Source organism: Amphibalanus amphitrite, unplaced genomic scaffold, assembly GCF_019059575.1.
Source record: "Amphibalanus amphitrite isolate SeventyFive unplaced genomic scaffold, NRLGWU_Aamphi_draft 001121F_arrow, whole genome shotgun sequence".
In the NCBI taxonomy this organism is placed as follows: domain Eukaryota; kingdom Metazoa; phylum Arthropoda; class Thecostraca; order Balanomorpha; family Balanidae; genus Amphibalanus; species Amphibalanus amphitrite.
Window position 1 is genome coordinate 185,906 of NW_024882615.1, and position 27,922 is coordinate 213,827.

The 27,922-nt window shown below is 51.4% G+C and overlaps 1 protein-coding gene across 1 annotated transcript in view; it reads left to right on the forward strand.

Moving 5' to 3' along the window:
- LOC122370305 (coatomer subunit gamma-2-like) overlaps positions 1-27,922 on the forward strand; it is a 52,415-nt gene that overhangs the window by 15,475 nt on the left and 9,018 nt on the right. The window contains exons 8-13 of the mRNA XM_043345776.1: positions 372-531; positions 3,340-3,578; positions 5,936-6,049; positions 7,008-7,172; positions 9,342-9,512; positions 16,597-16,771. Of these exons, the coding sequence (XP_043201711.1) occupies positions 372-531; positions 3,340-3,578; positions 5,936-6,049; positions 7,008-7,172; positions 9,342-9,512; positions 16,597-16,771 (1,024 nt within the window). The remainder of the gene's footprint in view (positions 1-371; positions 532-3,339; positions 3,579-5,935; positions 6,050-7,007; positions 7,173-9,341; positions 9,513-16,596; positions 16,772-27,922) is intronic.

Below are 27,922 nucleotides of genomic sequence, written 5' to 3' on the forward strand. Positions count from 1 at the left end.
AGCCCACGTGTGTCCTCATCAGTCGGAGTTAATTACAATCTCATAGTTTCGCTGAAGGAGTTCAGAAATACGACATTTTGATTAGCTCAGTGTATGCACAGGTGCGGGCTTGGGTACGGATCAGAATTGTTTTCATCCTGATTTCAAATTGCTACCTGCTCAGATGTTCTGACGTTCGAATCTTCCATGCTTTTTCTTTCCCATACCCACGTCGCTTACTGTTTAGATTCTCATTCATTGTCCAATCTCCTCTCTGACTAATCTTTGCCTCCTCTGAACCTTTCCTGTCCTTTGAAACCCGATGGTGATCTCCAATGAAAGCCATGAATTTATTGAATACCTCCTTCTCTGACCACGTCCTCCCTTCTCAGGCCATCAAGGCGCTGTGCCTCAAGTTCCCGCGCAAGCATGGCGTGCTGATGAACTTCCTGTCGTCGATGCTGCGCGACGAGGGCGGTCTGGAATACAAGGCCTCCATCGCCGACACCATCATCACCATCATCGAGGAGAACCCAGAGGCCAAGGAGGCGGGTGAGTGAGGCAGGGAGGGAGGCGGGTGGTTGGGTGGGACTGTCTGAGGAAGTGAGTGAATTAATTTTGAAACGTTAGGAATAGGTCCACGGAGAGATAAACGGGAAAGTTCAGGGAGGGAGGAAGGGAGGGTGTGGAGGCGATGGAAGTGTAAGGGGAGTGCTGGTGAGAAAAGCGTGAGGGTTTGGTAAGCTATGAGACGAGGAGAGAACATCTGGATAGCTGGAGTTATTGTTTGCTGAGGCTCAGCCAACTGGAATCGGTATTATTACCAGTATTATGACTGGTATTATTACCAGTTAACATCTTTCGTATTATGCAGGGTGACAAGTAATTAGTACAAGGGAGACTAGAACGCAGTTGGGTGGGGGTAGCCTGGACGACGGAAAAAGAGGGGAAATAAGGAAAGAAAAAGAAGCAAATCATGAGAAACTGTAGCGGTGGCACGGCAAAGAAACACAGATAAATGGGCGGCTTAGCGTGCCTCTTCGCACATGAAGAGCGATGAGCTCGGCAAAGTTAGCAAATAACGACGCATGGGCTGTGCTCGTCTGCTGAGCGGCGGGAGACGCCCCATAATCACCGTATCAGCAGCTCGGATCAGGATCGGTGTGACCGATAGATTCTCATTATGGTGGTTCTTGGACCTTGGTATTCTGTTGTGACGTGGAATTTCAGAAATTACAGGGTGATTTTTTTTAACTGTTAAAAAGTAAACGTCAATGGTGGTCCCTAAATCGAAAAATCGCGTGCAAAAAAGCAATGCACGTGACAGATAAATCTGGGACATTTTGTATGGTGTCATCATTTGTCCCTTTTCACCGACGGCCTCGGTCCCAATGGAGCCTGAAAATGTCCCACCAATCGGGCACGCATGATCCACTGCCGTTCAGTAAGGAATGACACAAAACGATGATTTTGAAGCATTGAGGCAGTTCGAAGCATACGATCATCAAGGAGATACCTCAGAAAGACGTTATATAACGCACGAACAAGCTTGTTGTCATAAATAACCTTCAAACGGTCTATCTGGCGTAAGTGCAGCCTCTGAAGAATCAGTCTTCAGGGAGAAAGAAAAACAGCGAATCAGACACCACCAGGGCCGCCAGTATCAAAATCCTCGACCTGCCCTCCCCAGACTTCTAGTTTTTGGACCCATCTATGGCAGATATAACGAGAAAACAGTGGAAATATCTGGCAGAGCTGAAAATGGGTGATAGAAGCCTTTTCAGTACGCCTAATGAGCATGGAAGTCCGTGGTGCTGTTCAACACGTGCTCAGGCGGGCTGATTCGTGTCGGTGAGAGAGGGGGTAACTTCAAGCACAAGTAAAATACACGATGGACGTTCCTTCACATCGTGTCTGCATGAAATCAAAATGTCCCAGAATGCTCGTCATCCTGGTATATAATTTTGCAACATATATTTGCATTTTAACGCCACTAGACCTCATTACTTTTTAACAAGTAAAAAAAATCACCCTGTAGATGGGAAATTGGCTGGTAAGCTGGTTATTGCTGCACAGAGCACAACATGGTCATCACTGGACAATGCGTGACCTCACGTGGCGAAGGCGATGAGTGCTGGATACGGCTTGTGTAAGAGATTTCTTGTATTTACCTGTAGCTGGTAATTTGACCTGAATTAGGGTCTCGAAGATAACACCATCAACCGGGCTAGTTTGAAGGGAAATATATGATTGTTTCCAACAAGTCTTGCTGTTGATTTAACAATTGTCGACATAGTCGTTATTGCTATATTGCTTGCTCGTGTGTTGATGCATGATAAATTTGCCGCATAAGCTCTGACTTGAGATAAGGGGGGGGGACACTTTGAAAGGTCTCCTGGTAGATCCAAGCTCCAAGTACCGAAAGCACACGATGAGAATCGCCGGTGGCTGTTGTCAACAGGAGATCGACAAAGGAACGGAATAATTTGATCAACTCGGTGGCAAGACGTGCTCGATCGAAATAGCTGTGCTTCTTTGTGAACAGATATTGTGTCTCGTAGCATTAAATTCAACAGTCACTGGGACGGCCGAATGCTGAATGAACCGCGAGCATTGCATCTTGCTCTTTGGATGAATCTTTTTTTTTTTTTTTTTTTGCTTGTTACATGCATCTCCAGCCCTTCTGCAATAGGCACCAGATCTCATTTGCAACGTTCGAAATTACATTCAGGGTATTATGCAGAGCTTTTGACTGGTGATGCAGCCGCCGGAAGAAACCAGCTATTTCAGGATCTGTGTGCTGTAATCTAATTTGGGAAGCGTGTGTCTTCGATTGTCATTGTGTCTCAATGCTGCAACACGCTGTTTTTGTGTGTTAAGCCCAATGGTGACCGCTCTGCACCTAACTAGGATATCCAACATTGTGGTTATTATACCCCGGTGTTCCCCATTTTGATTTGAGCTCTCATTACTGGACAGGGGTTCATTGAAATACCATCGTGGTTTATATTTTTAGCTGAGAGACGTGCAAAACTGATTATTTGCGACCACTTTGCCTCGCATTGGTAATATGGGGAACTGACCTATCAAATGTCGTCGGTTTGTTAAGGCTGGAAACGTTCCCTGGTGTTAATACGAGATCATTCTGTCCTACCCTTTTGTGTCTTCCCTTCTCAAAGCTGACATATTTCCATTCAGAACGTGGTTTCTAGCTTACACCTCGCAATGCCCATGGTGAATGAACAGTGAGCGCCCCAACCTTAAAGCACATCACATCGTCTCACTGCTTTTGCCACTGCGCACCAATAGGCATAGAATCCCTTCTCACCCTTTTACATCTCACCCGATGCCTCTCCGCAGGTCTGTCTCACCTCTGTGAGTTTATCGAGGACTGTGAGCACACCAGCCTGGCCGTGCGTATTCTGCACCTGCTGGGCCGCGAGGGACCCAAGACCAAACAGCCATCCAAGTACATCCGGTTTATCTACAACCGCGTCATCCTGGAGAGCGCTGCCGTTCGCGCAGCGGCCGTCTCCTCGCTGGCACGGTTCGGGGCGCTCTGCGACGACATGCTTCCCAACATCCTGGTGCTGCTGCAGGTCGGTAGAGCGGAGAGGGATGGAGGGAGAGAGAGAGAGAGAGAGAGAGAGAGAGAGAGAGAGAGAGAGAGAGAGAGAGAGAGAGAGAGAGGGAAGGAGAAAAGAGAAAGGAGGAGACTCGTTAAGCGAAAAAGATGAAAGGAATATTGGAATAGAAAGTATGAAGTATGTTAGAACGCGTCGTGTTGTATCATTGTTTACCTTATAGGACTGCAATGTGAGCAGCCTCTTATCGTGGTCAAGCTATTAGGTTTAGATGAAATACGTTCAGTGCTTATAAGGTTTTCCCCTCGTGAATGGAATTTGGTTTTTGCGTAAAGGAACTTATAAGCAGGGACTTGTATTATATCAATATTCTCGAAACTGTGTGGTGCTTTTTCTTTCGCTTACACTAAAATGATATTATTATTTGATATTCTTCCATTGAGCACAAACACGTGGATGGGCACTGCGGACAATGGGTAGCTCGTATTCGGTATTGTCCATTAAGGTGACTGTGACAGCAGGCGCTCGTGTCACTCGCTCGCTGCACCAGCCGGGTTCCCCCGTCTTACATGTCTGGCGCGTGCACCAGACAGCCGCTGCGGTCCTCTCGGAACCGGTCGCCGGCAGCTGAGACCGACACCGAGCCAACCTGTGTTCAGGCGACCTTCTGTTCATCCTCCCGCTTAGCGCCGCGGGGAAGCCCTTTGTGGTGCGGGCGGACACAGGATGGAGCCCCACTCAGCGCCAGAGTCGTCTGCCGTCGACGGCCAGATTCCGATCGTCGACGACGCTTATCGATGGCTGTTTGGACCGAATGGCCGCTGGGACATGTTGACTGTATGCATGGCTGAGTGCGCCGCTCGACTCGAGTATTTATAGTTGTATAAATTCTGACCCATTCAGAGCGCTCGCTACCGAAGTAGCCATCCATTTGGGCTTTGACGTAGATTCGTCTGGTTGTGATCCGGCGTTTCAGGGAGGGTGTGTTAGCCAGTCTATTTCTGGCACCGGCTAATATAGTAGAAGTGTTTCAAGATTATTCGCAAGTTGAACTTTGATCCAATAAGGAAAAGCCTACGCTTACGTCTCGTGTGCGTTATCGGAAATGCGGGTGGGTAGCTGCACCACGTATGCTGAAGCCGCTGCAGCGATTGAATGACGATGGCCCAGAGGTTCTTTTGGTCAATGTTTTGCAGCAAAACCAGCCCGGTTTTTAGCTAGTCGCGAACAGAGGTGGAGGAGACTGTAGGCAAACTCGATTAGGTGGTGGACCTGCTTCGGAATGGATTGCCGCTATTTACCAGGCTCCAACGCCACCCCTTTTGGTGACTGCATCCGGGACTGGTCGGCTACAGGCTGGCCAACTTGGAGCGTTTTCTGTTGCGGCTTTTTGGGTACTGCCAACACTAATAGTCAACAAACCCAACTCCAAACATCTGTACATGTAGTTTGCGGTCTATACAATAGATAAGATGGCTACAACTCTGTTGTTTTACATCAGGACTGTAGGCAAGCGGCGTGAAGCACGTAGATGCAGCAGAGCTCATCAATTCACCGTCGGCATCACATAGGGTACACGTGGGCTAGAAGTTGCTAGATGATGACATATTCAAGCTCAGCTGTTCGCGCTGAGTTATCAGAATCTCTGATAAAATCTGTCCACCAAACTTTAGGTATTGATCATCGCGGTGCTTTTTTATTTACTTATGTAACTTAGCATGAGCATGCGGCACTGTGAGCGTTTGAAGGCACGCCGTGCATGTCTGGCTAATGAATGCTCTTGTTCTGCGATATCAAACATCCTAGTTCGCAGTTGAGTGCCACTTGCGCGGAGACGCGCTTGTTAGCAGTAACGTTACATAACTTTATGGAAACAGTGCGTGTTTTTGACGATGAAAAACGTTGGAAATGACTTTCAGTTGCGATGAGTAGAGACTGGATTTGAATGACTAATTGGATGTCTGCGTAGTTCGCTAGGTTTCACCTGACTTGGTGGGTGCGGTTATTGCTATCGATGCGCTGTTCCTCCGTATTGCCTGTTTCACATCCGTGTCCCATTTTCGAGATCCGTGCGGATCGATTACTTCACCGGTCGGCGGTTATCTGCTCAGATTTGCTGCAGCTCGTATTCACTTTTGTATTTATTTTGTCTTCTAGAGTTCAGTTGAGGTGAGCCTCCATTGCGTAGCTGCTTAAGCCTGTCTCAGCTAAACTGGATGTGTTTTCTTTACCCCTGCGTCTTGCTGTGTGCGTCTGGTCTGCCTTGTCTGTGCTAAGACTGTGTCTGGCACCGTGTATGGTGTATATCGCCTGCGACGATATATACCCTCTTCAACCGTCATCCTCCCTAACCCTCTTCTCGGTTCCCACAGCGCTGTCAGATGGACTCTGATGACGAGGTTCGTGACCGGGCCACCTACTACTACAACATCTTGGACCAGCAGCAGGCGGCGCTCAACAACCAGTACATCCTCAACTCGCTACAGGTCAGTGCTCAGCGTAATGCGTGGATGTGGATATGTAACACGGAGCTATCGCACCTTGCGAGGAAACTGACTAAAATATCTGACAGTATATATTACTGTTGGTAAGGTGGTCTTATGGTTTTGTATTCGACAGGTAAACTGGAGGCTTTAGTAGGAATTGCTATCGAAATTCTGCCTAGCTGCTGTGGTGACCGAGTTGGACGTCGTCATAAATAGAAATGTCGGCCAGGTGATGAAAATGATCAGCTACGCGCCTCGGAAACTGTCAACCTGGAATTCGGTTGATATAGCAGTGTATAATATCACTGAAATTTAGACCCGAGCTTCCACAGTGCGGGTTCGGATTCTAGTAATTCCCCTGGTATCTGGCCTAACAACAGAGCCATCGCAACAGACGACGCATATAGGCCGATGAGTGGACCGCCACTGTAGTCCGTCGACCTCTCCCATCGCTATGTGTTTTGTCATACACCACTGGCTTAGACACCGACTCGCCGGGCAGACCACCCTGGGCACCGGGGCCGAACGCAGACACGGGCGCGGCGCGCTGCCACGTGTCGTTTAAGGCGCGACTAACGAACCCGAATTAGGAGCTACGGCGACGAAATGAGATGGCGCCGGAAGGACTGGCAGCGGCGGCCCGGAGAATAGAGCTTAACGCCCTGCGCCCGTGGATGGGGAGGGAGATTGAGAGAGGGCTGGTCTGGCCTTTGTGATGTTTCACTGGCCCAGTTTATTAAGGATCTTGGATCCAGGTCCGGTTTGGTCCAGGTCCGTATAGGAGCGTATGGTAGCAGTCCAAACACATTTTAATGAAATTTACTCGGTTTTGGTACTGTCTGTCAACGCTTGGTTGCAATACATCTCTTTGCATTTAATTTTTCATTGCTCTGTTCGGATTTGTCTACTATCTGACTACCGTGTCGCGTGGCCTGACCGTCACTCCCACCGCCCGCAGGTCTCTCTGGTCGGCCTGGAGAAGGCGCTGCAGGCGTACTCTCAGGGCCCGGCCGATCAGCCGTTCGACCTGCGCTCCGTGCCGGTGGCCGAGGCGGCTCCGACCGACAGTCGTGCTGCCGCCCCGGAGGGCTCGATCGCTTCCAGCAGGAAACCCGAGGAGAAGGTGAGAGTCGCATTGGTGTCCCGGCAGGGAGGGGAGGTAGGATAGAAGAGAGACAGGGGAGGGACGAGAGAGAGAGAGAGAGGGGGGGTACACGGAAGAGCGGGAGGGAAGGATGGGCGGGAGAGAGTGAATGTGACGGGCTGGTGGGAGAGCGAGAGGTTATTTGCTGGCTGCCTCGGGTCATGTCGAGTTTGTGTTTGACTTGTTTAGATGAACAGTTATTAGCATGCTGCCTCCTTTGTTTCAACGGCCTCACATTTTGTTTGTCTTGCTTACGCCAAATTCTGAGACGTGCCGCAGCAGAGCTTAAATTGTTTTTCGTCTGAACATCTATTTTTTATGCTGGATTATTTTATTTCATTTAATAACATCGGGGCTCAAGAAAGGCTGCTTTCATGTTTCGACGGAGGTAATCTCTTCGGCTTCTTTGTGTGGCACAAATAAGCTTTGTTATTTCCTGACCTGTTTTCTTGCTTGCTTTACATGGACTGACTACATTTTCACATTTTTTCTCGAAAATAAGTACCTAGACACTGTGGTGATTATGATTTGGATGTCCGTTTTCGCGCACTCCTGAGTATCGGAATCTTGCCCCCTCCTTTTCCTGCCCGGTCCCAACCTGTTCTCTTCTGACCTAACCTGAGTGAGAATAGCCGTGTAGCTATCGTCCCACAAAAGGTTGGTAACTGTGGGCGGCGTGGCGACCAACACTGACCCGCGCCACACAAAGCTCTGCTGATCGCCTGGTTATTGGCGACACTGACCAGGCCAAAGTCGCGACGGGTCGATGGTGTTTTCGGAGCTATATAAATCTTACTCGGCGCTACGAGCTATCGGCGGAAATAGATAGGGTGGGAAGCGGTGGGTGCGTGTGGCTACTGGGGGATTTGCCAACTGCGACTATACTGTCTCGGAGACTTCGTGGAACAGCCAACGCCTAGAAAAAGTGGGAGGCTGCGGGGTTCCAAGCCTGCAAATGGACAAGGTGAAACTTATGTCTGTGCCGTAACGCAGTTGTTCTCGTCCCTTGCGAAGAGCGGGGAAATATTCTCGAAGAGCGGCGCTCAACCGGTCGAGATTTCGCTCATATATAACCTTAATCGTTTAAGACATCGCCGCGGGGGGGATCTTATTATAAGCGCGTGACCCGTGATGAATATCTGTCTATTTGAAGTGCGCGCCTGACTCGATTATACTGCTGCCCGGGGCAGATTAGGAAGGCACGCTGGCAGCTCAATTCGCCAGCTTCCCCGGAGGCGTTTGAGATGCATCGACTCGCCTCAGTAGGGTGGCCGGTTGGCGCCCGGATTTGCGCCGCGCGGGGCTGTTTTTGGCCCCGGGGTCACAGCCCCCGCGCTGGTGGCAGATAAAACGGGTCACTCTCAGAACCTTCCGAACTGAACGCCACTTCAAGGACCGACTGGAATGGACGGGTGATTGAAACGCATGTACGCCGTTTGAAGACGAAAATCCCCAGATAGACTTTGATTCGTCGTCGATCGGGCGTGAGCGACTCGGCAAGGAGGTGCTGGTCAGCACACATTCCATACTATGATTTGACAGTACCTAATGCCCAACTCACTGGTTTCTGACAGCTCTGCTCCTGAATTATCCTTATTATAACACTATTACGATGTTAAAAGAACAAGCGGCTTTTATCTGGGGAACTACGGCGTTTAAAGCAAAGCGCACTAGGCACCGCTTTACAGTCCAAGGTTTGGCGAAAAGTAGGGATCAAAGTACGATGGTGCCTGTTACCCGAAAGTTCGTGGTTCATACGAAGGAAACGTTTTAGATCGGTACCTTTTGACTCCTAATGTCGTATGTCGGCTCCAGCTTGACGCGATCTGCCAGCCTACATACGCACTCGATCAACGCCTTCTGGAAATCGGTTAATCGGATTCCAGTGCGTTTTAGTCTCATCCAATGTCAGGTCAATTACACCTTACATTTTTGTCATTTTGTGAATCCACCATTTCTTATCTGCAATGCGGTCTTGTTTTGAGTCGATTTTCGGATGACGCTCTAACCCGCTCCTTGCCTTGCCGTTCACTCCCTTGCCGTTACCTGCCTTGCTCTCCCCTGCCCTGCCCTGCCCTGTCATGCCCTGACTTCTCTGTCTTGCGCTACCCGGCTCAGCCCTCTGACCCACCTTACCCGTCCCCGCAGGTAACGGCCACGCGCCAGGACGTGTTCGCCGAGCAGCTCTCCAAGATCCCCGAGTTCCAGCAGCTGGGACCGCTGTTCAAGTCCTCGCAGCCCGTGGAGCTGACAGAGTCCGAGACGGAGTACGTGGTTCAGTGCATCAAACACGTCTTTGCACACCATGTCGTACTGCAGGTGAGTTCTCGAGAATGGAGGCTGTCCGCTGCTCTCGCGCAAGCTAACGCGGCACTGGTGGGTGGGTTCGTAGGTCCGCGTCGGCAATTTTCGTCCCGTCTGGTCCGTGGCAGGGGTGTAATTGGGCGACTATTTGTTGTGGGCTTGGCGAGACAAGTTTTCACAAGGGAGCGCGGTATTTGTGGTGGCGATATTGTCTGGGTGTGTTGGGGTGAGACCCCTGCAGCTTGACGGAGGTGTAGGTAGGGTATAACAACGCGTATCTAAGCTTTGCAACATCCGTGGCGTCTCGTATATTGCCGTATCGTTTCGTGTAGTTTCGTTACTGAGACTAGCTGAGTGGTCTGTTTGAAGTGAACGTCTGCTGATCCAGTAGAAATTGGACGGGTGCAGGCAAATGATGCCGGGACGTTTTCGCCAAGTGGTCCGCATAAATTCGCGGCGCCGGGGAACGTTCATCTGAGAGACGGAGCCATGTTGATCGGCGTGCTGACTCGCTAATGCGGGGCTCAGGATATCGCTGGCCAGAAGTGGGAGGAGGGGCAGCTGTCATAGGGGTGGGCCGGGGCTGTCGCAGGGATGCTGGCACAGCTTATACAGCCCTCTAATGGCGACTTAATCGGATCGATGACGCGTAAAGAATATATTTCGGTGATGCCAAAGCCGATTATAAACAGATAACCGTTTCTTGCTAGACGTGTCCATTATTGTGACGGTTGGTCAACGTGAGCTCATTTTTTAGTTTTTTTTTTTTAATGATTTTGGTCGCGACAGTTCAGGGATGTTGAATATTGCGTAGTTTCTGACAAGGTTAATTACTAAAATTGTATGTTTTCATGTAAAAAAGGTAAAAATGTCACCTTGACGCAGGTCAGTTCTTAAAACCATAAGCCATGCTGCGTTTTAGTTATATCCACGTTCAGTTGCAGCGGCTTTCCCGTTTTATTTAGTTTACCTTCACCAGCTCTAGTCTAGGAATGTCGAGAACAGTCGCAAACTTGCTAGGAGAGAGCTGCAAAACAATCAAATTAGACGACGCAAAACATGGCTAATTCAAGTTATTGGCCATTTGTTTGGACATATATCGTTCTGGCAAAACTTAGGAGCGCCGGTAATTGACGCAGTTTCTATAGTCACCCTTAAAACTTAAATGATATCACCTCACTGCTGAAACCCCCTAATCCGTGCCTACTCTCACTGTCAGTACATTTTTAATTTCCCGGATTACCGCGATGCATCACCCTGCCGATGTAATGCTGGATTTATCTTACCAAGTCCTGTTGACTTTCCACCCAAACCGCGCAGTCGCCTCTCGTTGACCGCTCTAAATTCTCCATTGTCAGCAGCTCATTAGTGAAGTTCAATTAGGAATTGATTGCAATCGGTTCGCTGGGTCCTTTTGTGCCTAATTTGCTGCTGGCTTAGCCGGACATAGATGCAACAACAGGCATTGTTCGTCAATAATGTTGTGACTGCTGTTTGTTAATTCAGCCGAGAGAACATTATCGGAATTAGTAACGAGTCGGTTTGAACGGACGGCTGGCGAGGGATAATGAGATAAATGGTTGGCGGTTCGTATCATTATGGGCTGGATGGAACTAAACAGGAGAATGCTGACGGAACGTGGTGAACGGTGGTGGAGCGGTGGTCGCCGTTGGAAGCCTAGTGTTTGGAGTCGGATGAGCTGGCTGATCTGGCGTCTTTCGGAACGGGGCCCTTTCGTTGACGAGACTGGACGGAGTCTGGATTCATCGGGCCGAAGTGAGAGATTGCTATGTCGCGGTTAGCAGTGCAGAAACAGGACGTGGACATTCGTATGCAAGTTGGACTATCGGAGTTAGCTCGGCGGCGTGTGGCCGGCGCTACCTCAGAGTGGGTGTGGAAAGTTTGTGCGAGGCGTAGACCCGGACGTGCTCCTCACGCTGACCTTTTGGGACTCGTGGGTAAAGAGTAGATTACGGCGGTGCCTGTGCGCTGTAGTGGCATTGTAAGTCCCTGTCGTAAACTTTCTAGTCTATTTCTCTGAGTTAGGAAGATTGTGAGAGCTTTGCACACACCAGGGAGGAAAGGTATGCGTGGCCTGCACGCGATGGCTGAACTCAGCGGGCGGTGAGGTGTCTCAGGTTCTACCCAGCCGCGCTGTGAGATCAGATTTGGGCCGAAATCCGGGCGGTTCAACCTGTCGTCTTTGGACAGTTTGACGTCAGCCCGGAAATGAAAGGCGAGCCGGGACGGAAGCCTGACTGCACTTCAATGGCAACTTTAGGTCGTCAGCGATCGCCTTTCAGCGGTGAACGACGACAGCATCGGGTTTCCGAATGCTAGTGTTGTAGTTGTATAGAGTTGAGATTTGTGGCAATAGATAGCTCTGGAAAGGCTACTGTGATAGTTCTTATACGACCGCTGTAGGTGAGATGTTTTACACTATAGTCTGTTTTTCGTATCTTCTACCTTCACTCAAAGATGTTTTGCCCCTCCAGCACGTTTTTTGGGTATAGTTTTCAAATCTTGACCGCATGGCCCACCACTCATTGCAAGAGTTTGTTGCTCGTGTTGGAGTTCGCCTTTGCTGCGCAGATAAAGTCGGAAAAGAAACCTTTAAGCTAGAGTATCGCTTGTATTATCGTTACCACGGTTTATTGGTACTGACTACCGACCTATACACAAGGACGTTTTGCTGTTCATAGGTACTTGCATTGTGCGAAGCGCTCTTGCTTAAAGTTTAAACCTTGCACTTCCTTTTCATTGGGTAAAAGAAGCTAAATGTGTTTTATGCTCTGCCATATTTTTTTCAAATGCTTTATTTATGTTTTGCTTTATTAACGTTGCGATAACTTTTACACCGACGAATAACAAAATTGTCTTAGCCCACGCCCGCTTGGGGGTCCCCAGGCAGATTTGCTTCATCTTAGTTTTCCTATCTGCCTCACGCGATCATCCCGAAAAGTAAAAAAGATACGAAGACGCGGGCAAGAATCGATAGAGCTCTCAACAATTACTTTCAGCAGTATACGTATATAGTATATACCGCATTTTGCTGAGGTCAATAGTGAAGGCCACTGAAGGTCATAAATTCAAAAAACTCCCGAGCTTAACATGTTTGGACAAATCTGACCAAACCTTGTCAACCGATTGAACTACAGCGCCGTCGAAACATTTTTAGTTCTAGCAGCTATTAGGTATTGTCGAAAGCTGCTGGTGATCTTTATCATCTGACATGACTTTTTGACCACTGGCAATCACCAACGCCTTAGGGCTTATATTATGATTGCAGGTAATAGCAACAATAACACCATATTTCGTATAGCAGGCGCGCCTACAGCCAGAAACAGACCGTCAGGTTCAGTCAGCACGCCCCGGGGGACCTCGTCATGGTGTCAAACCTGAACAGGAAGGTAGGCGTCAGTCCGAAGCTGTCCAACAAGTGGATAGGACCGTTCGAGGTTCTCCAGTTGAAGAGCGAAGTGACCTACCGAGTGAGGGAAGTAGACGGCAGGAGGCGGTCGCGCGCGCACAGTGAGGGGAGGCCGAAGTGTGACCGCCACAATATTGCGCTGAAAGCATGACGGAGTTGAACTGTGCCAACACCGTCGGTGTATCTCCGCGCCTTCAACACTTTTCTTTCTGATATCCAAGGAAGTAAGTTCGTTATTCTGGCGATATTCGTTGGTTGTGCTCCTTCTTCCCCGCCTTATTTCAGTCACCTAACCCACATTTCTTTTGCTTTGAAACGTTGAAAGAAAACGTTACGATCATTTTGTCTTGTCTGAGACCAAGGCCATTGCCCTTCTGTTGTTTGAAAACATAATGAAATTAGAAAGGGATAATTTTGCCAGAATGAAAATATGATGACACCTTTTTATGCAAATGCATTTCACTTGACAAAGAACATTGCATTTTGATTAACGAGATAGGCCAAGGGGACAGACGTTCGATCTTGCGTTCGAGATAAAAATTGACTTTGCAGCGGTGTTGATTTAATTAGATGTTCGCTGGAGCACGTGATTAGAGAGTTTACCGTCTTTGAGTGAAGGTAGAAGATACGAAAAACAGACTACCGGTAATCGCAGTGACGTAGGTTCAAAAGCACAACCAAATATCACAACCTCCCGGCTTATCTCCGTTGGGTGTTTTACCGCTGCTGAATCTTTACCGTCTGGACGTCTTGACCTTTGTGCTCAGTGGCCGCCGCTGGTCCCGCGGCGGCTGAGTCTGCAGTTGTCCGTTCCGCGGTGAGCGGGCCCGTCCCCGTTCGGTCGGTTGGTGACGTCAGCGGTCCGTCGGCGCCGTTCAGAGGCGACTGGTGTCGGTCCGTCGCTGCCGGTCCGTCGCGCAGACGGTGTTATTGGACGGGAGCGCGTCAGCCTGACCTGATGACCATCGGCGGCGGTCGGCGCCACCTGACGTCAGTCATGGCGGCACGGCGCACATCCTGTGACCCTCCGTCGAGACCGGCCCATGACCCTGGCCTTGGCTGGGTACCCTGGCGCGTATGAGCAACCGGCACCTTTGTAGCCTGATTGAAAGTTGTTTGGATTCCAGCTATTCACCTTTGGTATCACTGCATCCGTTTATTGGAGCAAAATTCACCATCTAAACAAATGTTCAAGGCTGAGATGGAGAACGCATGCCGATCTTAAAATGCCTGTCTGTGTAGGAAACTTTGATCTTCCCGTGACATTATTTATTTGCCTTTTTACTCTCTGAGCAAGATCGGCTTGGTCGCATGGTTCTGTTAACCGATACAGGGCTCAACTGATGGCGACGCTTTTAGTGACTATCTTTATGCTCCAAATAGGCGAACGAGTAAATTCCCCGCCACATGACTTACTGCGTCTGAATAATACTGAGTGTTGTTGACCTGATGGTGCGGCTGTGTCGCATTGTGTGTGGAAGATTTGCTGGCTTTGTTGCTGTCAATTGACAGCCGGCTGCGACCGATCGGCATCCGATGTACCGGTCTTTTCAGCGGTACGATCGTAAGAAAACGTCCCGATAATACAGACATTCCGCTCCAAACCCGATTACGGTCCGTTCTGAAAACGACTGTGTCTGCAATGGCGACGCTGGCAGGACGGGGCTTGTCGATGGTTGTCGGTATCTCGATCTCCGTAAATGGTGCATCTTGTGTATGTATTACCCGGCATTGTTTGTGTTTAGTATTTTCTGTGAAAGATTCCTAGCAAAGGATCGGATCGGGGTGTTGTAGTCTGATTGAAAGTTGTTTGGATTCCAGATATTCAAATCCCTCATTATCTGTAAATATCCATGTTTGGATTCACATGTAACTTTGCTGTCATTCGATAGCTACAAGATTTGCTCTATAATTGATGAGGATACTTGCCGTCTCTCGATTGACTGACATAGCTGCTTAGTGCTCAATTACCGTTATCAATTCACAACGCTGCCCAATATTGTGCTGTGGACAATAGGCAGGTCATTCGTGACCCAGGCCGATCGGTGAAGGTAGGCCAGGATCAGAATTGGTCAGGATCATCCTTGAGTAGTACACAATGGTCAATATGCATCCGGAGGTATTCATGATTTGCACGACCTTTAAATATCCTGAAGCAGCGTTTGGAATGATGTGATTGGACTGGCTCTTTGTCCTCTATCGAATGCGGGTCAATATGAATTTTGCAGCTTTTAAAACATTCTCCATTTGCCTTCCACACCAGTGCAATTCATGGAGTATTGCAGATCAATTTTTTATTGTATATATGCAGGTCGGTTGCACATTTTTTATGAATGGCTTTATTTGGGATATGGCATTTCGTGACAGATATTGCGGTGTTATGTTCCTGACGTTTCGATTGAAGTGAACCCATAATAACGATGCATTTTGTATAAAGCTTGGAACAATGCTCTTTTCTCTTTTCGACCTCAATCTTTTCATCTTTTTATTTGCTTCGTTTTTACCCCGTGTTTTATCAATGTAACAGCGCGCTCTTTGTGGTCGCTGTCGGTCACATACAATGTTGGACCACATCTTTTTGTGTGTTTTTGTCGCATGGCGTTCTTTCCGTGCCGTTGACCATATGCACTTGTGTGCTTGCCTCTTTGTGGATCAAGTTTCTTTTTCACCCGATTGGCTATTATTTGTAAACGGAACTGGGCCACGTTGAGTGCTGATGCGTCTGACACGTAACTATGATATTTTTGGGAAGATGACTGAAACGACCGTTCTATCTTTCATATTTGTTGATATGGCGGTGCAATCGGGTTCTGCTTCAAAATATTTATTCCGCCATTTCACAGATGTCGAAAATGACACGTGACACGTCGGCGAAAAATAGTGATGCCGTTCACCGTCATCCGTTGAAGGCCATGGCTCCTGGCTCAGCTCTTATCTCGGTACTAAGAACGGCACCGGAATCCGGATACAGCAGTGTGCAGTGCTCATTTCCATTTCCAGCTGTCTTCGCCGGATGCAGGCAAGACCGACAAGAGTCATTGTTCGGCTTCCACCATTCCATATATGGTCTCGTGTCCTAAAATAATCGGACGGTAGTCCTGTTCTATCGCGACGTTTCCGGAGACGTTTTCCCGCGTATTTACCTCTCCGGCTTCTATCATCAGTGCGCTCGGTCCCAGCACGGGGGCAGTGGCCGTTTTGAATTACAACGAACGCATCTCCACTTCGCCATCCCACTCTTCCAACTCGGCAAACTAGGGCGGGCCTGTTTGACTGGGACAACACGTTGGCTGCCCGTGCCTGAACTATTGATTGAATTGGTGTGCTAACTGGCGACATTGGGCCTAGTACAGGTGATTAATCAGCATAGTGTGCTCAATGCGGAGTTGGCGGCTCCGAGTATCCATGTGCTGGTTCCATTCTGGCACTCTGACATCACTTTTCAGGCGTGATCATTGTGCTGGTTTCATCACTTGTTTTTCTTGTGCTTCTTCAAGCAATTTTTATTCCAAGTAGCTTCCTTCGTATTTTGATGATGACCTTTGCGTAGCTACTAATTTGATAGTGTTGTCACTCGCCCGTTTTTGCGCCTCTTATTTCGTATCGTCTATCATACCTTTGCTTCGTTCTTCTGACACGTCTGACCGGCTGCCCTCCGCTGTATTTCAGTTCGACTGCAAGAACACGCTGAACGACCAGCTGCTGGAGGACGTGACCGTCCAACTGGAGGCCGCTGACGGCTTCGAGGTGGTGGCCACCCTGCCGTGCGCGCGGCTCGAGTACAACGTCACCAACACCTGCTACACGCTCATCAAGCTGCCCGACGACCTAATGGCCACCGTCGGTAAGACGCTGAGGGGTGGGGGGGGGGAGCGGGGGCTCGGGGGACGGGGGTGGGATATTGTGGGGATGGAGAATGGAAGGGGTTAGAAGATCGAAGGAATGAACCAACATCGAGATCCGGGCGGATCTAATACGTGAATAAGTATTCTTATTTTATTTCTTATCCTTCCTCTTAGTAGAAGAACTCTTTAACAGTAGCAAAGCTTTTATACATTATTATGCGTTTCAAACACGTCTCCGACTCCGACGTCATTCTTCGCATTGTCATCGCCATAAAGAAGCCTAACGAGCAATATACATAGTGCGCATACACCATTAGCGCGTTTGACGCTGCGGAGACTTCTTAGTAAAGTTCCCTGATATGTTATCCATACCTAGCGAATGCGTTTACTCCCGGCACGTGCTGTATCGCAGAGATGTATTGATCAGTAAATTACAATCATGATTGATCACGCGAATTCGCGGTTCTTGCTCTTCCTACCCACCATTTTTCCTTTTTTGTCAGTTTTGACTGCCACGCTTCTACGCCGGTACATCGCTTCTGAAATCGCAAGGTAGTAACACTCGGTGGTGTGGCGGTTTATACGCCCTCAGGCAAAATCCGGTCGATTAATTAAGACAGCAAGTTTTGTCGGTCCGACTATGCCCCGAATAGGGTTCGGAAAGTCATGGCTATTTTGAGATGATGTCGCGGATCTTCGTTAGCAATATCCTCCCTCGCTAACAAGGATCCGTAAGCTTTCTGCATTTGGAGAGGCTGGAAGGTTGTTACTATTTTAAGGATCTATCGGCCTATTTCGTCCGTCTCTAATTAGTTCTCTGGTAGTTGTGCTCAGTTGGGAAGTGATTGGACTGAATGATTGATAGGAATTGCGAAAGTTCGTAGAAATATTGAAATACTAGCTAAATTTGTCTGCACGCTTCTTGGGGATCTCAAGTTGAGTCTGCGTGAATTCGCAAGCAGTGCTCAAATCATCAGTCGGTAAACGTAAAGCAATCGCCGTCTCCGGTACCCAAGCTCTCCGGTACCTAAGGACGGGGTAGTTAACCATTCAATTGCATCTGATGGTCATGCTCAACAATCTCGTCACCCACGCTGTCTCGCCTCCCCGTCCTCCGCGCGGCCTTGTTCCCAGTTTGGTTGCGCTCGGCACCACCTGAGCTGTGATTTAGACGGCGGGCCGTGACCCGGCCATTCCTCACTGTTTCGGCCTCGTTTGTCATGGCCGGCTACATGACAGCGACAGGCCGGGGGCTATTAGCCGCCGCGGACAATTAGCCGGGACCGCCGGTCGGCCGCAGCCCGGCCCACGCCAGTCGACCGGTCAAATCTCAGCCGCCCCCAGCTGAGGTTCGGTCAAATATGGGCCGCCCCCGGCCCATCGGTCAAATGTCCGTCGTCCGGAGCTGAGAAGCGGTCGAGGCTCAGCTGGCCGGAACCGAAGATCGATCTAACCATCCGGGTCAAGTCCTCTACCTATAGCTATCCTTAGCTGCAGACAGGTCAGCGACCCGCTTCCTGCAGTAGTGCATTGTTCAAATACCAGCCGCCCACATCAGAAGATCGGTCAGAGGCCCGCCGCCCGCAGCCGCCAGCTCAACTGCTTTCAGAATGAGGGAACTTTGAGGTCGCACTTGTTGTTGGCAAATAATAAGCAGCTGTTGGTCTCATTCCGCTGTCAATTGCAAGAGTAATGTGCCGCGTTTTGTGCACACGGAAAGCTCAAAGCAGATAAAGTGGGCTGGTGTTTACGACTAGCTCTGTTTAATTTCAGCTACTTGCTGTATTAGTTCTACATAAATTAGTTTACATGCATCTTAATTGTCTCCTTACAGAAACTAGTAGGTTTTTATGCACTGTGTCGAATGAGCTAATATCAGTAAGGCCTAGTGAGTCCAGGATGTACCTTATGAAATATCTTCGGTAATGACTAAGTTACTAGCAACGTCCCTGCTTGGTTGCAGTTCGGCCGAGTACAATTCCCAAAGCCGGCCAACTTCGCGTGTTCTTTCTCTCGTAGTTTTCCGTCGCGTTCGTAAATAAAGTTCTTGTCTAAAGTCGTCAGGAAAAATGCCGCAGGGTAGGTGAAAGTACAACAGGAGTTGAGCTGCAGATGGGCTGCTACTTGGCTGAAAAGTAGTTTCACACCAGTTGACGGGGAGATACACTATCCTGTCAAATCTTACCGTTGCTTGGTATTTCAATTTAATATTGCTCCGTAACCTTGAGTCATTTTTAGAGGGCACTAGGCTAGTGAAAGTCATGCCACGTTCGCTGTACTACTCTCAGAGAGGTGAGAAGGCATTAAATATGTTACCGAGAGGAGGTGTAATTGACAATTTAGCTAGCCAAGTGGGGACAGCCAAAGTATGTCTAAACGGCAAAAACAAAACTCATCCGTGGCAGAGAATCACGCTCCGCCTGTCCTGTCCATTATTGGACACTCATTCTGCCACCTCACGTATCGATAGTCCTCCCCGTTCTCCAACTCACCATTATTACCTGTTGCGTGTTTTCCGGCGCTGCCACCAGCTTACGTACCCCGCTCTCACGGCGCGAGGCGGCCGCTGATTGGTGCCTATCGTGCGCTCGCTACAATACTCTGAAGAAGTGATCTCCAGATGGCGTGATGTTCTGCCTGACCATGGCTAGCCCTCAGACCAACTAATTTCGCCTTTGTTCCGCCTTTGTTCCCATTTTTTAAATTATATTGTATTTCGTAGGCGGCGGAACGGGTAGGGCACCGGGGCACCGTGCCCCCCTTTGATTTTGGCATTTTAACATTAGCCCTATGTATGGGCGTTGCATGGAAAGAATGGGACCAAAAGTTGGCAGTGCCCCCCCCCCCCCTTAATTGAAGGTGTTCCGCCGCTACTGTTGTATTTTGGTTAGTTGTGCATTATTACCCATAAATTCAACGCTTAATTAAATTGTGAAATTAAATTAAACATATACTTAATTGAACATGCTCGTTATTAAAAAAGAACGACAGGATAAAATGCTATATGTCATCAAGAATCCCAATGTTTTTTTTATTCACTTTTCCTGCCTCTGATCCATCTATCTACCCTTTTTCTATTAATGCCATCTTTCAGCCGGTGCCACCCACTCAAAAGATCCTTTTAACTTGCTGAAGCGCCCGCACTTGGCCATCCGACACGCTCCACGGCTGCTCTCTCCCATCGTTTCCTCTTTCCTCGGCCTCTCTCTTTCTCTTTCTCGGCGCGAGCAAACTTTCTACGGCGTGACAGCGCGGTGGCTCTCTTCCGAATGGTTTTCCTGAAACATTCAACGCTTTTGTTAGACTGGCGAACGTTTTCTCTGCGACGAGTTAGTGGGACTTTTGTAATAGCTTTGATGGTTAAGTGGATGAGATGAAGTTTGTTTTCTTGTGGAAGTCTTGTTAGCACAGCGTGGAAATGTGGCCTGACAATTCCGAACGATGCTCTGGAGGATGAAGCTATCGCTCTCCGATCACCTACCAGGGAAATTGTTCGAAGCGGAGTGAGATAGGCAGAAATGCAATACAACGCCAAATCATCTAGGATTTCGCCGTGTAAACTGAATAGCGGTGATGTTTGCTGACCTGATTTTTATCTGAAGCTCCATCTCTCTAAAAACTCCCGCTAGGATTTATCGTGCTCTTTAACGTTCAAGCTCAACTAGCCATGACAAAGGATAAATCGATAAGCACATCGGGACTTTTTCCTCGGCTCCCGGGCGCTGTCGTTTCTTGTCGGCCATTCGCTGATGGCTTCCTCGACCTCCTGTGCCCCGCTGGTTGCGGACCGTTCCCAGCGGTCCCGCGGCGGGTGCCGGCCCACCGAATGGACGGTGATCACCACTAATTGTCGGCCCCCCACGGCCCCTGGTGGCGGTCTGTCCCTGCCTCTCCGCGGGCGGTCCCTGGAGGTCGGTCCCCCGGGACCGGGGGGGGGGGGGAGGTCAGTCGTCAGGAGATGCTACTCACGCTGATGTGTTGTGCTGCGGCATGGGGATCCATCAAGGAAATGGATCATTTTGACAGATGTTCGACGCCGATGTGCTGGATGTTTTTTTATTATTCTTCTCAGGATTACTTATCGATTTTACTTTTTGAGAACTACTGAAACTAAAACCTAGTTATAACAATTTGGCTGAATGGTGAGGTTGTACAGACTTTTTACAAATTGCCCAGGCTCGCACCTACGAGTCACGATTCCATTCAGTCAAGTTCGGTGATGATTTCCTTGTCTGTGATGATTTCCTTGTCCACTTTGAGTAGCAGCACCTGAACTCCTGAACTCGTCCTGTCCTTGGGCACGCCTGTTGAGCGGCCGTTTTGGGGTGTTCAGAGGCCACCAGGGGTCGAGTGCCGGGCTCTGCGGCGGCATGCGAGCAGTGTCCATTTCAGGGCTCCATAATGGTCGCCGTAAGAGGCATCCGGCCAGGCGGCTCCCGCACAGACGCCGTTAGCCGGGCCGTAACTCAGCGCCGCTCGAGCCAACATTTGTGCTCTATATTCATTATTCACTGAAGTGGGCGGCGCCCGGCTGACAGATACCGGACCCGCCGCCCGAGCTGGTCCTCCGAGTCACGCGAGTCTGCGGCTGAGAAGGCGTCTTTTACCCGACCTTCGTGACCCCCTGAGGGTGGGAGGGAGACGGAGCGGTCCCGGCGGGATGTAAGGAAAGAGCATGGTTCAAAGGGGGCAGGATCTCTCGGCTGTGTGGTTGGGAATCGGTATTTTGGGAGAAGAGATGCTGGGTGTTATAGCGCACAACATCCAGGTGATTGTTGTAGTGCTCTTCCATCAAGCGTAGACTTTGTAAACTGCACCCACCCATCCCGCCAAGTAAGCTTGGCTGTTTATTGTTTGCTGACTGTGAGTGCTTTGTGAAGTCGCACGCTCACTGCTGACTGTTGATATCACCGGATGACGGCATTAGGTGTGTATCGATCCAGTCCGCCCCAGCCAGTCACCGACTGTCACCACAGCTGTCAGATTATGGGCGGTATCCGCCTGTCAGTAGCTGCCGCCCACGGCTGGTCACCGCTAGCGGCGTAACGCCGAGTCGCCGGCTGCAGATGGGTCACCTGGGGAGGGGCCAGTGCTGGAGTTTAGCCACCAATCACCAACAGTTGGACTAGCTGGGCTAACCTCTGAGACCAGGCAACGCTCGTAGTGTGGTGGAATGGCGCAACAGTCTCAGAACTTTGAGACTAGGCCCAGTATGGGAATATAAAGGAATTTTGAAATTATTTAAAAGAGTTTTCAGTGAATTGGTTTCCTCAAGTCAGTGATAACGATGAATAGATCAACACTGCGACGGAGTCTGATGTGATTCAGTCTTGTCTTCCTGCACAGCTGTTCTGATAAGTAGTGAGGCAGTAATGCATTTGTAACGTTTCTTCTGTATTTTCACTTTCACACAATACTATGTACACACACATCGGCAGCCCCGCGTCCCCGTCCTCTCGGCTCGCGGCCCGCCAGCCGACTGCCTGCCGCAGGGTATATTGAGTGAAGGGTAGGACGAACTTTGGTAGGAATTTCTAGTATAACTACTAGAAAACCTACTATATGTGGTCGGGACTAGCAAAAAGTTAGTTCAAACTAGAATATGGTAGCGCTTATGGTTGGCAGTCGTGACGCGCACGTGACATTCATTTATTAAATTCCTTAAATAACAGGTTTTAGGGGCCGATTAGTGCGCAGATACTTTCAATTAGCTATCAATAATTGACTACGTAAACATTCAAGATTCTACATCATTCAATTCTAGCCGAAATCACACGGCGCTCCCAGGATTCGAACTCACGACCCTCGGATCCGTAGCCCGATACGCTACCGACTGCGCTACCGAGGACCGCGCGCCGACGATCGGAGAGGCGGATCGCGGGTGCTGGCGTGCAGAGAAATCTTTACCCTGTACGCCGTAGAAGATCGGCTGGGTTTCGTGAAAAATGGTAGAGGAATTGTCGAAAGAAAATTCATCAATCTATCATTTGAGACTAAGAACCATTGATTCCTTCAAAGGTTGACCGAGATATCGCTCGCCGAAAACAGGCCATTTAACATGTAAACCCTATGGGCTGGTAGGAAATGTACGCCGTGGAGCAGCAGTGCTACCAACTAACTTCGGCGGGGGCCGGCCTGCCGCGCCGGCCGCGCCGGCGCGCGCCGACAACTTCCGGGCCGTGCCGCTAGGTGGCAGCAGCTGCCGGCCGCTACAAACCTCTACACCCTTCCCCCCTTGACAGGGAAAGTACCTACCTACATCTGTACGTAACGGCAACCCGGGTGACACCACTCAACCGTTCCCCTGCGGCACACTATCACATGAATGACGAACAGATCTACGCCACGGTAAGCACTCGACAAACCAACCTCATACCCTGCTCACCCGCCCCGGCCTCAGCCTCACGCGCAGACCTACAATCGCGCACACATCTACGAATAAATCATAGCGAAAATGGCAGCACGGGTGCCTGGCGCCACGCCCGGCTGAGCGTCACGATGATACGCAAACCAAGTCCGCACTCCGGTGCCCCTCGGGTCAGCGGCGAGCAATCACGATACACAACACAATACAATACAATTTGTGTTCGTCGAACACAAATTCACACCGCGCCGGGGCGAATCTCCAGCGAATTCGCCACAGACCGGGACAGCCAGAGCCTAATATATACACAGTGCCGCCCTTGGGCGTCCGCCCGCTCAGGTAATTAGTCGCATATCACCACGCAGCCGCGCGACACGCCCTCAGGTCCGTGTTACCAAGTGTGCTCGTTGCAGCGGTGGAGCAGCGCCACCACTCCGCTATCCAGCACACATATCCCTCCCGCTCACTGCCGCGGGGCCATCCACGGCGGCAGCCGTGCGGCTATCTTCCGATATCCGGCCGCAGTCAGGTGGATGCCGTCGGACTGGAAGTAGTTCGCGGCCGCGGCCGCTGTCAGGAGGTACTCTGACTCTCTCCCGCGGCGACGACGCTCGGTCAGGCATCGCCCAACACACGTCACCGACACGTTGCCGTTCAACTCCCGGGTCCAGCGTACCATTTTGGACGGGCACGAACTGCGGCCCGGATGGCCCAGCGCCTGAAGCCGTCGTCATTGACGCAGCCTCCGCGAACACCGGCCGCCGCCACGGCAAGGTGGGGCGAACAGCGGCGGGGGAGGTGGACAGCATAGCTGTCCCCTACGACGAGCATGCCTGCAATGAGAAAAACAAAATTACGTAAGCCCTGGACGCTCCCAGAGTGGGACGCGGACGAAACCGATATAGCATACACGGTTGCGTATACGTCCAGCCAATCTGTGACCGACTAACGCTGCAGCTCAGGCATATACCGTTGCGTACACGTCAGGCCAATCTGTGACCGACTAACGCTGCCTCTCAGGCATATACGGTTGCGTACACGTCAGGCCAATCTGTGACCGACTAACGCTGCCTCTCAGGCATCCACGATTGCGTACACGTCTGGCCAAATTGTGACCGACTAACGCTGCGTCCCACAGAGTGGCATACGGCCAGCAGTGAGCTGACTCCAGCCCATACACCGTTGCGTACACGTCAGGCCAATCTGTGACCGACTAACGCTGCCTCCCAGGCATATACGGTTGCGTACACGTCAGGCCAATCTGTGACCGACTAACGCTGCCTCTCAGGCATACACGATTGCGTACACGTCTGGCCAAATTGTGACCGACTAACGCTGCTTCCCACAGAGTGGCATACAGCCAGCAGTGACCTGACTCCAGCCCAGATGGCCCGCTGCAGACCCGGTGCAAGACGACCCCCAATCAACTGCGGACCTGCGGTCCGGTCGCCGGGCCAAAGGCCGCTAGGCCACGGTCACGGTCAGCTGACGTCACGGCGGGTGAATCACCCGGGCCGCCTCACGGCGCGGATGACGGTTACGTAATGACACGCCCGCGCCTGCGCCGCTGGCGGCCACGTGGCTACCAGCAGTTGCTGTCGCTGCCGCCGCGGCGCCACCAGCGCTGGAGGTGTCCACACCTACCGCTGACGTCACGATCACGCGATCGCTGGGCAGAGGTCACACGATTGCTGCTCGGACCCGCCAAGATGGCGTCAGGGTGGCTTGGCCTTGGGTGCACAGAGACATTAGGTCATGCGCGTGGACAGGGCGATGAATACAACAAGATACGAGGCTAGCAGTCTGGTGGCAGCATAAGACGTAACTCCCTGAATTGCGGCACGAGCGTAACTGCGTATACGGTCGCCGGCGCAAACGCGCTATGGCCGACGACGCGATCGCGGGCCGCGGCGCGCCCCTGCGGCCGTAGGGGACACCACAGTTGTCGGTGGTGCAGGAACCTGCGGCAAGGGCCCTAGAGGCAATGATAGAAAAAAAAATAAAACAGCCAGCGACTGGTACTTTGGTCTGGCAGTTCCTAACTGAGAGCCGGCTGCCAGTGCCGCGAGCCCACTGGGCGAACATAAACATACGACACCACGGCCCAGCCAGGCCATCTCGGCGTAATGCACCCACCACGTGGGGAGAACTCACCAGATGTGGTCCAACTACAATCGGAAAGACAAGAACGCTGAACAATGTGTAGGATCGGTGCTCGCGGCACGGCGTGGGCGCACAGACTGAGCCAATAGTGTTGGAGCCACACGGCAGGTGTCGCTGCAGTGGCGCCCGCGGACAGAGAAAGTTTTTGCCGCACGACCCCGTAGGTGTCGCTCGTCAAATGCATTTCTCTCCAGGTCGAACGCAGCCGTGTTTTCCCACTTGGCCGCCCCGCACTCGGCAGTCAACCCATCCCGCGAGGGCCGCGGCGTCGGACCCACCAGAATGACGGGTGCAATGGTGGCCACTTCTGACACCTGGGCGGTCACTGCCGACCACAGCTCCTGGCTCATTTCTCTGGGTGGTCCATTGCGGGGGTAAACATCGTTACCCCCGAGCCACAGTGCTATGGCTGCCGGGTACACTTCATTGGTATTAGCCCATGCACGAACCACGTCGATCAATGCCCCGCTGCTCAGGCATCCTGCCCAATGCTTGCCGATGTTAGCGGGCGGCACCCATACTGCCACTCGCCAGTTACGGGCATTAGTGGCAAATTCGGCATGCCGCACAATAGAATCGCCGATTATGAGACCGGAGGGCCGCCCCGTATCATCCAACGGTCTCATTGGGTGTTCCAGCGGAGAGGGGATCGGCGACCCGCCATTCCCCCTCGGCGGACCATCGCGGGCCGCGGTCCCGTCGGCGACCTTCCGCCTTGGAGGGCTCTCCGACCCTTCCTGTTCCACCGGAGAGGGGATTGGCGACCCGCCATTCCCCCTCGGCGGACCATCGCGGACCGCGGTCCCGTCGGCAACCTTCCGCCTTGGAGAGCTCTCCGACCCTTCTATTGCCTTCCTCTTGTGCGGCGGCGACGCCGGAGCATCGCCCTGATCTCCTGGGGCCATGTTGAAGGAAAAAAGGATGGTCTCCCACTCGTCCTCCCCCAAGATCTGCTGCAGGATGTCGTCCCCCTCGGCCATGGGATCAGGTTACGAGTACGGATGTTTCCCGCAGGTCTGAAATCAAACGACGCGTTATTGGCGAATATATACAAAATACACCGCGGACATTTAGGCGATACTGCACACCCCTTAGAAAGCGGAACCCGCCTGATATGGTACGACCGGCCGCGACATACGGCCAGCCCGCGTGAAACGCGGAGTGGGTGGGCCGTAGATAGGAGGCTCGTCTGCTCTCCCCTCCCCCACTCCCCCAGGAGCTCCTGCCGCCGGAGGACGACACTGGAAGAGCAGCAGATGCTGAGGAATTCCACTCCGCTCGTCGTCCGCGAACCGACCTCCGCCCTGCTCATCTGCTGGTCGGGGCGTAGGGGCGGCCTGGCGGACTCTTGTCGCCTCTCTGTCTTGCCCGGTCCTCTCGCCGCCGGTCCGCTGCCGTTTCTCTTTAAACGGCTTCAGGTGGTTGTGGTGAAGCACCCGGGTCTTCCCATCGCTCCCCACAACCCTGTAGACCACCCCGCTGTTCCGCTCGTCGATGTGACCAACAACCGTCCACGGTCCCTTGTAAGGCAGGCCCAGCTTTGGCTTCCCGCCTGCTGAAGCTGTGAAGTCGCGCACCAGGACCTTGTCTCCCACCTGATAGGCATGTGCTCGCCCTTTCTGGTTGTACCTCTTGCAGGCTTCTTGTGACGCGCGTGCAGAGTTGCTCCGTACTCGCTCATACGCGGCGCGAATGACCCGCAGCCGATCTTCCAAGTAGCTCCGCACTGGCACCGCTTCAGGAGGTGGACCGTATGCTGCATCCAGGGGCATCCGGGGTTCAAACCCGTGCACTAGGAAGTACGGTGTGTAGCCCGTGGTGCTGTGCACCGAGGAGTTGTACGCCATCGCATACGCCTTTACTTCCTCGTCCCAGTGCAGCCCCTCTTTGTCGATGTACTTGCTGATCATATCCTTGAGTGTGCGGTTGAACCTCTCAACCATGCCGTCACTCTCGGGGTGGTACGGAGTAGTGCGTGTCTTTTTGATGCCCAGTCTCTCGCACATCGCTTGGAAAAGTCGGGACTCGAATTGGCTGCCTTGGTCGGAGTGGAGCCTTTCCGGGACCCCGAAGTCGTGGACCCAGTCAAGGAGGCCCTCCAAGACGGTCTCTGTTTTCTGGTTGGCCATTGGGTAAATCCGAACGTACTTGGAAAAATAATCCATTATGACTAGGGCACACTTATTTCCTCTGAGTGACGTCGGCATCTCAGTGATATCCGCTGCAATTCTTTCGAATGGTTTGGAGGTCAACTCTGTCACCATCGGGGCCCGTTTGGCCGGGGCTGGCCGCTGCCTCCTCTGGCAGAGGGTACAGCCCTCACAGAACGCACGGATCTCTCCGTACATGCCGGGCCAGATAAACCGGCGTCTGACACGGAACGAGGTGCGTTGACGCCCCAAGTGCCCGCTCGTGACGTGGTCGTGTGCCATTGCCATGACATCATGCCGCAGCTTCTTTGGCACAGCCGCCCGAAACGTGTCCCCAGACGTGATTCCGACCACCCCATCGACGACCTTTACTTCGGCCCATCGGGAGTTGAGCACCTGCTTCCACTCTCCCATCTCGGCCGGCTTTGGTTGCTCGCCGCGACTCAACCAACCGCGTATCTTTTGCAGCACGC